This window comes from Heptranchias perlo, chromosome 33, assembly GCF_035084215.1.
Source record: "Heptranchias perlo isolate sHepPer1 chromosome 33, sHepPer1.hap1, whole genome shotgun sequence".
Lineage (NCBI taxonomy): Eukaryota > Metazoa > Chordata > Chondrichthyes > Hexanchiformes > Hexanchidae > Heptranchias > Heptranchias perlo.
In genome coordinates, this window is record NC_090357.1 from 4,685,383 (window position 1) to 4,697,540 (window position 12,158).

Here is a 12,158-nt window from a genome sequence, read left to right on the forward strand (position 1 = left end):
AAAACTGCACACAATACTCCAGATGTGGTCTCACCAAGGCCCTATATAACTGCAGTAAGACATCCCTGCTCCTGTACTCAAATCCTCTTGCAATGAAGGCCAACATACCATTCGCCTTCCAAACTGCTTGCTGCACCTGAATGCTTGCTTTCAGTGACTGGTGTACAAGGACACCCAGGTCTGTGCTGGGACACTCAGTCCTGTTCTACACACAGTCAGTATATGTGTGTGGGTTCATAGGGCAGTGAGATGTGATTAGTGTTAATTCCCAGTGTCATGCTTGTGTATCAGGTACAGTGTAATCAGCATTATGAGAATATTACAGCTCCATTGATCATTAAATTACATCCCAAATAATTGGGAAACTGAGGAAAATTCAGAAAGGGAACCAGATCCTGGGAGGGGCTCTGGGATTGGTGAGGTTTCCACACATCCAACCTCTGTGATATTTACTTTTCCCCCAAACACTTGAAACCTGTTTATTTAAATTCGACACTCAGGCCCACCCCTAAACCTTGAACTGAAATCCACCTCAAGAGTGCAGGGTCGTATCCATGGATCAGAAGCTGTTAAAGCCCGGGTTTTATCACGGTTCTACCAAATATCGCCACAGGACGGCAGCACAGGCTCAAACCAACTCACTCCAAACTCCAGATGTTGCGGTTGTGTCACAGCAAATAGTTTAAATTCAGTGGAACATCAGGGACACGCTTACAGATCAAGTGGGAATTCTGTCTCTTCCCTTAAGTCTTGTTGATCATGCAGCATGTTCCAAATGCTTATCCTGATCCCATCTCTCCCCCTCGCCCCCACACTTCATGCTTAAATCATTACAGAGTCGAGCCGCATTCCCTCATGGATCAGCTGTCTTTTATAGAAAGAACTTGCATTTATATAGCGCCTTTCACAGCCTCAGGATGTCCGAAAGCAGTTTACAGCCACTGTAGTCAACACAGCAGCCAATTTATGCACAGCAAGGTCCCACAAAGAGCAATGAGATAACCAGTTCTTTAGTGGTTGGTTGAGGGATAAATATTACCAGGGAGAACTCCCCATCTCATCTTTGAAATAGTGCCAAGGGATCTTTTACTTCTGCCTGAGAGGGCAATCAGGGCCTCCGTTTAACATCTCATCCAAAGGACGGCACCTCTGGCAGTGCAGCACTCCCTCAGCACTGCACTGGGAGTGTCGGCCTAGAATTTGTGTTCAAGTCTCTGGAGTGGGACTTGAAACCATGACCTTCTGACTCAGAGGCGAGAGTGTTACTCACTGAACCACGGCTGACATGGATTGTGGGCCTATTAGATTATTCCAGTTTGAGAGTTTGGGTGAGGGCCAGGGGGACACGTATTTAAACTACGCAGAAGTAGGAATAGACTGGATATTAGGCGGTTCTTTTCCGAGAGAGTAATGAGCCCTGGAATACGTGGCCGCCTGGTGTGGTGGACGCTGACTCTCTCCACGCCTTGAAGGAGGATCTAGACCGGTCCTTGGATGGGGCACAGATCACATCCTATAAAAGGTAAGTGGTTTAACAGTTAACATACACACGGTCAATGTGATCTCCTGGACTGGTTTCGATCGCCTGAGAGGGTCGGAGAGGAATTTTCCCTTATTTACCCTGGATTTTTCCTCTGGTTTATTGCCTCTCCTGGGAAATTACATGGCTGGTGGGGGGGAGGGAGAGGGAGGGAGTGAGGGAGAGGGACAGGAGAGGGAGGGAGAGGGAGTGGGGGAATGAGTGAGAGGGAGTGAGGGAGTGGGAGTGGGGGAGTGAGTGGAGGGGGAGGGAGAGGAAGTGGATGGGGAGGGAGTGGGGGAGGGAGAGGGAGTGGAGGGAAGGGAGAGTGGGGGGAGGAAGAGGAAGTGTGGGAGAGGGAGTGGGGGGAAAGGGGGAGGGAGAGGAAATGGGGGGAGGGAGCGGGAGTGAGGGAGGGAGAGGAAGTGGGGAGAGGGTGAGGGGGGGAGTAAGTATTTAGTCACGATGTTCCGGCCATCATGGTGTGGGGCGGGCTTGATGGAACACCTGGCCTTTTCCTGCCCGCCATTTCCAGATGTTCGTTAATAACTGCCACTCAGTTGCATCAAATCGCCAGCTGAAAGAGAAGGCCCACCATCGCCAACTTCTCAGGGCAACCAGGGATGGGCAATAAATGCCAACCTTGCCAGTGATGCCCACATCCCGAGAATGAATTTTTAAAAAAAGAATTGCATTTATACGTCCCAAAGTACTTCACAGGCAATCAATTACTTTGGAAATGTGCTCACTATTGTGAAGGCAAATAGGGCAGCTAAATTACACACAGCAAGATCCCACAAACAGCAGATGAGATGACCAGTTAATCTGCTGTGATGTTGGTTGATGGATAGATTTTGCCTGCTCTTTGATGGGACAGTGTAGAGGGAGCTTTACTCTGTATCTAACCTGTGCTGTACCTGCCCTGGGAGTGTTTGATGGGACAGTGTAGAGGGAGCTTTACTCTGTATCTAACCCATGCTGTACCTGCCCTGGGTGTGTTTGATGGGACAGTGTAGAGGGAGCTTTACTCTGTATCTAACCCGTGCTGTACCTGCCCTGGGAGTGTTTGATGGGACAGTGTAGAGGGAGCTTTACTCTGTGTCTAACCCATGGTGTACCTGCACTGGACGTGTTTGATGGGACAGTGTAGAGGGAGCTTTACTCTGTCTAACCTGTGCTGTACCTGTCCTGGGCGTGTTTGATGGGACAGTGTAGAGGGAACACTCCACCATGTATCTATCATGTGCAGTATCTGCTCTGGGACTGTTTGATGCTGAGTTCTATTCCTCATCACCTTGCATAAGAAATTCACCAAGAAAAGAAACTTTAAAATCGTTGCTTTGTGATAACTCTTAAATATCCAGGACTTTCAATTTAATCATTTCCAGGTTCCCATAATTCTCTCAATAATGTAAAAAGGGTGACACAGATTTGAAACTGGACACTGAGACACTTTCCATTACACTCTATAACAAGATAAAAATTGTACAACATTAAGAATTAGGTAACACTCATCCCTTTTCCCACACATTAATTCGATGACTGTTAACCCTTCGGTGCAGGAAGCAACTCGCTAGTTGTGTGGAGTCTTGACATCAGGTTACAGTGAGGATGGGGTGCAGTGAAAGTCTTCCAGTATCCTTGATTAGTCAGCACGATAATAACTATCTGTCCATCACGAGCTACTCCTCTGATGACATTTATTACAGATGTTTTTGTTGGGAATTTAGTGGGTGCAGTGAGGAGCTGCACTCCCCACAGCAGGTATCTGAAAAAGGAGAATCATTCAATATTAATTCAGCCAGGGAGACACAATGTGTAACACAGATCTTAAAGCACTTTATTGCAATGGTTTCTCAATTTAAATTTGTAGTATAAATGTCACATCGCTTATAGTGACTTTTGTTTTTTTAATAGTCTCCACACCCCTTTTAAGAGGCTTGTTGCTATAAATTAAACAGACTCCAACTTTGAAAGGAGACCCCATAGGACAATACAAGATACTGAACAAGACACTAAGATACCAGGTGCCTTGGGACATTTTTCTACATTAAAGGTGCTATGATGATCGATAATTGATAGTGATTAATGATCGATGATTATTAGTAATTGATGATGATTAGTGATCAATTGATGATTGATGATGATTAATGATCGATGATGATTAGTGATCAATTAATGATCGATGATGATTAATGATCGATGATGATGATTAATGATGATTAATGATCGATGATGATTAATGATCGATGATGATTAGTAATTGATGATGATTACTGATCAATTAATGATCGATGATGATTAATGATCGATTAATGATCGATGATGATGATTAATGATCGATGATGATTAATGATCAATTAATGATCGATGACGATGATGATGATTAATGATCGATGATGATTAATGATCAATTAATGATCGATGATGATGATTAATGATCGATGATGATGATTAATGATCGATGATGATCGATGATGATTGATTATGATTAATGATCGATTATGATGATTAATGATCGATGATGATGATTAATGATCGATGATGATTGATGATGATTAATGATCAATGATGATCGATGATGATTGATGATGATTAATGATCGATGATGATTGATGATGATTAATGATCGATGATGATCGATGATGATTGATTATGATTAATGATCGATTATGATGATTAATGATCGATGATGATGATTAATGATCGATGATGATTGATGATGATTAATGATCAATGATGATCGATGATGATTGATGATGATTAATGATCGATGATGATTGATGATGATGATTAATGATTGATGATGATTAATGATCGATGATGATGATTAATGATCGATGATGATGATTGATGATGATGATTAATGATCGATGATGATGATTAATGATCGATGATGATGATTGATGATGATGATGATTAATGATCGATGATGATGATTAATGATCGATGATGATGATTAATGATTGATGATGATTAATGATCGATGATGATGATTAATGATCGATGATGATTGATGATGATTAATGATCGATGATGATGATTAATGATGACGTTGGTGCTGATGATGAAGAAATAATGAGTGGAATTTAGACAGTAAACCTGGATCAGTGCTTTCAGACACACCAAGGCAGGAGGAGGAGGGGACACAAGGTCAGCGCTGTAAAGGAGAAAAACTTGAAACCATCAGCACAGCCCACCTGGAGTCTGGGTGTGATTCTGGGCACCGTATTGTGAGAAAGACACACCAGGTATTGGAGAGGGGGCAGCGAAGGGCAACTAAACTGGGAGCTGCGAGTGGACAACTGAGTTAGGAGGAGGGGCTGAAGAGGCTGGGAATGTTTACACTGGAGAAGAGTGGCTCAGGGGTGAACTTAGAGAAGGATTCAAGAAAAGAGAGATTAGATTTACTATCATGCAGCGGATGGTGAAGGTGTAGAATGGACAGTCCAACGAGGGAGTGGGGCTGAGTTTATGAGTGAGTTCCTGAAGGGATGTTTGATAGGAGGGTTTGAGAGGTGTCATGGGATGTGACGTTTCCCAGAGACTGGGACTGGTTGGATGGGCCGCAGTGGTCATTTGCCGTCCAGTCCATTCCTGTGTCTCTATGTAATGAGATGAATGACCAGTTTGGTGATGCTGGTTGAGGGGTGAATATTGGCCCAGGAGACCGGGGAGAACTCCCCTGCTCTTCTTTGATTAGTTCCACCACTTCAAAGTAATTTATTTTATGAAGCACTTTGGCATGTTTCTGATAAATGCCAGGCTTTCCTTCTTAGTTCACAGTTCACAAAGAAAATCTGTCAAGCGATAGACGTACCATTTTCTAGAACTCATCCTCCTTCTGGGGGCTAAAAAGAACCATCACAAAGAGATTGTCAGCAGCAGTCCACACACACATGGTTAGTAAACATCTTAAGATCTGAGCAAAATAATCTTTAAATAATACCGTTTGTGCGTTTTGCCTCCGCATCGAAATTTTCTGCCTGCAATGAACAAAGGACACAGAATGTGGGCTGTTTATAATCGTTGGGATATATTGTGTGTGATGCATCTTTCAGAAAACACGGAGTGGAGTTCTCGATAAAATGATTATGTCTCTGAAAATAAAACATGGACTGGAATTTATCCAACTGTACCACTTTATGTAAAGGCAATAGGATCAAAGCGAATGTGACAGGAGATCTCTGAGTATAGAAGTGTTGTACACAGTGCTGTGTGTGTGAAGTGTTGCACACAGCGTTCTGTTGTGAAGTGTTGCACACAGCGTTCTGTTGTGAAGTGTTGCACACAGCGCTCTGTATGTAAAGAGTTGTACACAGCGTTGTCAGTTTGGTTGTGATGTGTTTTGATTTGTGTAAATCTTAGGATCTATGTGACTGTATTTATCCCTACACCACTGAATGGAAATATGTGTGGGTGTGACTGTGTGTGAAAGTCTGAATGTGTGACGGTGTGTCTGAGTGTGTGACGGTGTGTCTGAGTGTGTGACGGTGTGTCTGAGTGTGCAATATAAGTGTTGAGGGTGTGTATTATAGTGTGTGAGGAAATATGAGAATGTGTGAGTGACAACGACATCTGTAAATGAGAATATGTAAGATTGTGTGATAGTGTTTGTATTGGTGAGTGTGTGTGTGCCAGTGGATGTGTATGATGATGAATGTGTCAGTGACAGTGAGTGTGCGGTGCTGAGTATGAGAGATGGTGTGTGTGATAGCGCGTATAATAATGGCAATAAGTGTGTGGTGGTCAGTGAGAGTGATGGTAAATGTGAAAGTGTGTGCAGAAGTGATCATGAGTAATGGTGCCTGTGCATTTCAGTGACAGTGTGAATGTGTGATAGCACATTCATGACAGCAAATGTGTCAGTTTGTGTACGTGAACAGTGGGTGTGCATTAGTGAGTGTAAGTGAACAGCGGGTGTGCGTCAGTGAGTGTAAGTGAACAGCGAGTGTAAGTGAACAGTGGGTGTGTGTCAGTGAGTGTAAGTGAACAGCGGGTGTGTGTCAGTGAGTGTAAGTGAACAGCGGGTGTGCGTCAGTGAGTGTAAGTGAACAGCGGGTGTGCGTCAGTGAGTGTAAGTGAACAGTGGGTGTGCATCAGTGAGTGTAAGTGAACAGTGGGTGTGCATCAGTGAGTGTAAGTGAACAGCGGGTGTGTGTCAGTGAGTGTTTGGCACTGAGTATGAAGACAATACATGTGACAGTGAGTGTGCATGTATGTGTGAAACTAAGAGTGTCAGTGTGTGTGTGTGTGACAATGTATGTGTGTGAATATGTCTGACAGTGTGTATGACAGCATATAACATGACAGCGTGTGACTGTATGTGTGTATGATAGTGAGTGTGTGTGAGATCGCATGTGACAGTGAATGTCTGTAATAGTGTGTGTTTGTGAATGTGTGTGTGGGTGTGTGAGTATGTATGACAGTGTTTGTGAGTGTGTGTGTTTGTGAGTGTGTGTGTGGGTGTGTGAGTATGTGTGACAGTGTTTGTGAGTGTGTGTGTTTGTGAGTGTGTGTGTGTGTATGTGTGACAGTGTTTGTGAGTGTGTGTGTTTGTGAGTGTGTGTGTTTGTGAGTGTGTGTGGGTGTGTGAGTATGTGTGACAGTGTTTGTGAGTGTGTGTGTTTGTGAGTGTGTGTGTTTGTGAGTGTGTGTGGGTGTGTGTGTGACAGTGTTTGTGAGTGTGTGTGTTTGTGAGTGTGTGTGGGTGTGTGAGTATGTGTGACAGTGTTTGTGAGTGTGTGTGTTTGTGAGTGTGTGTGGGTGTGTGAGTATGTGTGACAGTGTTTGTGAGTGAGAGTCTGGCAGCGTTGAAGAGTTTTCTACAAGGATCTGAGCGACAGTAAAACATTCTAGGCTTAACTTTGTGACTTCCCCCTTGTTTCGGGAGGTTTGCCCAGCGGGAGGATGTATTGGAAACTGGTGCACTCTCTGATGATGTTTCCCACTATTTAAATTATTGGTTGGAAATTCATGCACCCAATTTTCCAACCTGCGCTCCCGCCAGGCGAGACTCCCAGCCACCAGCGTGACGTTACAAAATCACCATTTTTATCTCCACTAACAATTCTCAGATTAGAGCGTAGCTCAGTGTCTGAATATGGTCACAGTGACACCTTAACCACTGTCTGGAACATCCAGTTTCGTTGCCAATCCTTAAACCAGGAATGTGAGTGAAGTTGTTGGGATTGTGAACTCACTCAGGATAATAGCTATTCCCACGAAGAAAGCAGCAACAGCAAAGATCAGGCCACCTTTCCGAACAGATTCATAATCTGCGTGAAAAGGGAGATAAAGTTAATTAATTTCTATAGGAAACTGGCCACTTGGGAACGACTTCAGGAACCTATAGGGAACAATTCAGGAATAACCGATTGTGCAGAGTGAGTGTCAATGTATGTATTAGCGTGTGTGTGAGCATGTGTGTGTATGTGAGTGCGTGCATGTGTGTGTGTGCGCGCCAGACTCTGTGTATGTGTGTGTGTGTGTGTGCATGCATGTGTGTGTGTGCTAGACAGTCTGTGTATGTGTCTGCGTGCAAGTGTGTGCGTACATGTGTTCATGTGTGTATGCGTGCCAGACTGTCTGTGTGTAGGTGTGTGCATACATGTGTTCGTGTGTGTGTGCGTGCCAGACTGTCTGTGTGTGTGTAGGTGTGTGCATACATGTGTTCGTGTGTGTGTGCATGCCAGACTGTCTGTGTGTAGGTGTGTGCATACATGTGTTCGTGTGTGTGTGCGTGCCAGACTGTCTGTGTGTGTGTAGGTGTGTGCGTACATGTGTTCGTGTGTGTGTGCGTGCCAGACTGTCTGTGTGTGTAGGTGTGTGCGTACATGTGTTCGTGTGTGTGTGCCTGCCAGACTGTCTGTGTGTGTGTAGGTGTGTGCGTACATGTGTTCGTGTGTGTGTGCGTGCCAGACTGTCTGTGTGTGTGTAGGTGTGTGCGTACATGTGTTCGTGTGTGTGTGCGTGCCAGACTGTCTGTGTGTGTGTAGGTGTGTGCGTACATGTGTTCGTGTGTGTGTGCGTGCCAGACTGTCTGTGTGTGTGTAGGTGTGTGCGTACATGTGTTCATGTGTGTGTGCCTGCCAGACTGTCTGTGTGTGTGTAGGTGTGTGCGTACATGTGTTCGTGTGTGTGTGCCTGCCAGACTGTCTGTGTGTGTAGGTGTGTGCGTACATGTGTTTGTACGTGTGTGCGTGCCAGATTATCTGTGTGTGTATGTGTGTATCTGCGGGATTCCCAAGGCTAGTCCCTGCACCTCCCACCTCACGTTCCTCTGTCTACAAACGGGAGGGGTGCCCCCCACGCAGGGATCCCGGAGATGGAGTGTGCAAGGGGACACCACCCGTCCCCAGTCCGGAGATTCTGTGGGGATCTTGGAACACCCTGAAGAAAGCAGCAGAGGTATTTGAAAATGTCCCGCCCCCCCCCCCCCCCCGCAACCCAGGCCGACCTTCGAACCCCAGGTCGTGTTGGCTGCTGTTCTCACTTGCAACGTGCAAAGTCCTCATAGGAGCTTCTGTCTCATGGAGACATTTTAGGGCCTGAGAGTTTTGCCTCAGTCTAGTCCTGTAAGGTGATAAAAGAACAAAGACATTTGGGGTAAGTTTTAACTTCCAGTGCGGGACGGAGAACATCTTAAACCTCGTCATTTCTATCGAGGTCAACGGAAAGATTGGGTGGGTTGTTGAATGGGCGACCAATCCGCTATCGTGAAGTTTACGGCCTGACGGCGACAGGTAAAATCTACCCCCAGTGAGACTCGTCGCGGGTTTGTACAATTGTCTCCCAAAATTTGTAAAATTGGCCAGAACGAGTGAGAAAGCAAGGTTTGGAGCCAGGGAAAACATGCAAATCTTGCCCGCACTGCCAATCCTGCCAATAAACAGGGCAGTCGCAGCGTGGAGACGAAATTAGCTAAGAGACAGAAAGCAGAGAGTAGCGGTGAACGGTTGTTTTTTTCAGACTGGGGGGTAAATGCACCGTTGTTAAGATCAGGAACGCACTGCCTGAAAGGGCGGTGGAAGCAGATTCAAAAATAAATTTCAGAAGGGAATTGGATAAATACTTGAATAGGAAAAATTTGCAGGACTGTGGGGAAAGAGCAGGAGGAACGGGACTGATTGGACAGCTCTTTCAAAGAGTCGGCACAACGCGATGGGCCGATTGCCTCCTTCTGTGCTGTATGATTCCATGAAGTTGGAACCGAGGTTATCTTGCTCATGATAGGAGGATTAATTTGGCTGAATGAATTATATTGGGAAGTGTCCTAAATCATATTTTTGGAAAGGGAACAAGTTTTTCCTCAGCTGGATAATGTATTTACACAATTCATTTTATATTTTTACTCTCTTGCTTGCCTGAAATTGTCTCAAATTTTAATCCCCCTCAATTTTCTCTCTTCCTGTCCTGAAGGCAGTCAGGGTACGGTTGCTCGGTAATGGCAGGTGGGGGATGGGAGAGGCTTGTCAAGGTCAAGGTCAGGATTCCTCGTCAATGCTCGAAACAAATAGTCTTCATCAACCCAGAAAGAAAAAACCTGCAGCACCGTCTTGCTCCGAGTCTGAAAGAAAGGAGGTCACTGGGAGAGAGCTGGTCTATGGAGCGATTTGATGACGTGCGACATGACCCCCCCCCCCCTCTGCTTCTGTCCCTCAGGTGCGTCCCAAACGCATCTCTGTTGCCAGGCAACAGTTAGGCCCGCTGGGAGTTAAGGAACCTGCAGCCGTTTTTACACCGTGTTCCGAGCAGCCGAGCCCTCCTGCGGCGAGGAGCCTCCTTTTGGTCGAAGAGGTCACACAGCGGAGCAGCATCTGCCACCGCCTCATCCCCGAACCTGCTGTAAAACTACACAGCAGCTGGGAGCACCGTCGTGTGAACGAAGAGGACGACATATTATTCTGCGTATATAGATGTGTGAGCCCTTGGCAAGAAGTCTCAATACATGCAGGGCGTTTTGGTCGCTGTGGTTACAGTTCTGCTTGGCTCCCAGCTCACCAGTAGGCCTGGTTTGCTCACCGCCTCTGGGTCACGGTGCTCCGCAGGACCCTAAATAAGAGGGCAATCTGGAAAATATTGCCAAAGGTGACATCTTTTCTAAATCTTAAAATAAAATCGCCTGTTACAGGGCGCCTCGAACGTTTACCCAGCTTGTTGCGTTATTTGAGCGGTCCCTGTACCACGTCGAAGCCATTTTATGAAATCGCAAAGCGGCCATTTCTGGAATCAGAAACAACCATTGCTGGCTTGGCCATTTTCTTTCCCAATTGCAAAGTAAGGTCGCCAACCCTCCCGGATTGCCCTGGAGTCTCCAGGAATTGAAGATTAATCTCCAGGACACCGCTGGGAGCAAAAATCTGGGAGAAAAGGTCATTAGGCCGGGGGTTGGGGGATGGGGGGCATTAATAAAAATTGTGTGTATTTTTCATTTTTGTTTATTAGTTAGAAAAATATCGGAGGAGGATATAAAAGGCTGTTTGACTGGCCGTTGTGTTTGGAGGCGGGAGGGTCACGTGATGAAAACCTCCAGGAATACGTCCAACCAGAGTTGGCGACCCTACTTCAAAGGCGATCACTTCCTTTTGCTCGCGGTGAGACCTAGGAAATCCCTGCGACAGTGTTTCAGGAACTCACCGTATGTAAAACGAGCGTCGGATAATTCGGCTGCAAAGAGAAAGGACAGAAGTCACCCAGTTAGACAATGCCTTGATAGCGGAGTGTGCTCCTCCCGTCTCACACTGGGTCAAGACTGCGTACCAATATCTCATCCCAAGTGGCTGACCTCTCACATGTGAGTTAACACAGCTATTCGTCCATGAGGGGAACCACAGCAGAGCCCAATCTTGTCCTCACCCAACACACACACACACACACACACACACCCAACACACACACCCAACACACACACGCACACACCCAACACACACACACACACCCAACACACACACACACACACACACACACCCAACACACACACACACACCCAACACACACACACACACACACACCCAACACACACACACACACCCAACACACACACACACACACACCCAACACACACACACACACACACACCCAACACACACACACACACCCAACACACACACACACACACACCCAACACACACACACACACACACACCCAACACACACACACACACCCAACACACACACACACACACACCCAACACACACACACACACACACACCCAACACACACACACACACACACCCAACACACACACACACACACCCAACACACACACCCAACACACACACACACCCAACACACACACGCACACACACACACACCCAACACACACACCCAACACACACACACACCCAACACACACACGCACACACACACACACCCAACACACACACACACACACACCCAACACACACACACACACCCAACACACACACCCAACACACACACACACACCCAACACACACACACACACACACACACCCCCAACACACACACACACACCCAACACACACCCCCAACACACACACACACCCAACACACACACGCACACACACACACCCAACACACACACACACACCCAACACACACACACACCCAACACACACACACACACCCAACACACCCACACACCCATCACACACA

At 46.2% G+C, this 12,158-nt stretch overlaps 1 protein-coding gene across 1 annotated transcript in view; it reads right to left on the minus strand.

Annotated features, from left to right (window-relative positions):
• Positions 1–2,858: 2,858 nt before the first annotated feature.
• LOC137301252 (uncharacterized) overlaps positions 2,859–12,158 on the minus strand; it is a 30,029-nt gene continuing 20,729 nt past the window's right edge. Inside the window, exons 12-17 of the mRNA XM_067970712.1 lie at positions 11,159–11,188; positions 9,015–9,094; positions 7,723–7,797; positions 5,469–5,505; positions 5,340–5,370; positions 2,859–3,287 (exon numbers count right to left, since the gene is read on the minus strand). Coding sequence (XP_067826813.1) covers positions 5,346–5,370; positions 5,469–5,505; positions 7,723–7,797; positions 9,015–9,094; positions 11,159–11,188 — 247 coding nt within the window. The 3' untranslated portion in view covers positions 2,859–3,287; positions 5,340–5,345. The remainder of the gene's footprint in view (positions 3,288–5,339; positions 5,371–5,468; positions 5,506–7,722; positions 7,798–9,014; positions 9,095–11,158; positions 11,189–12,158) is intronic.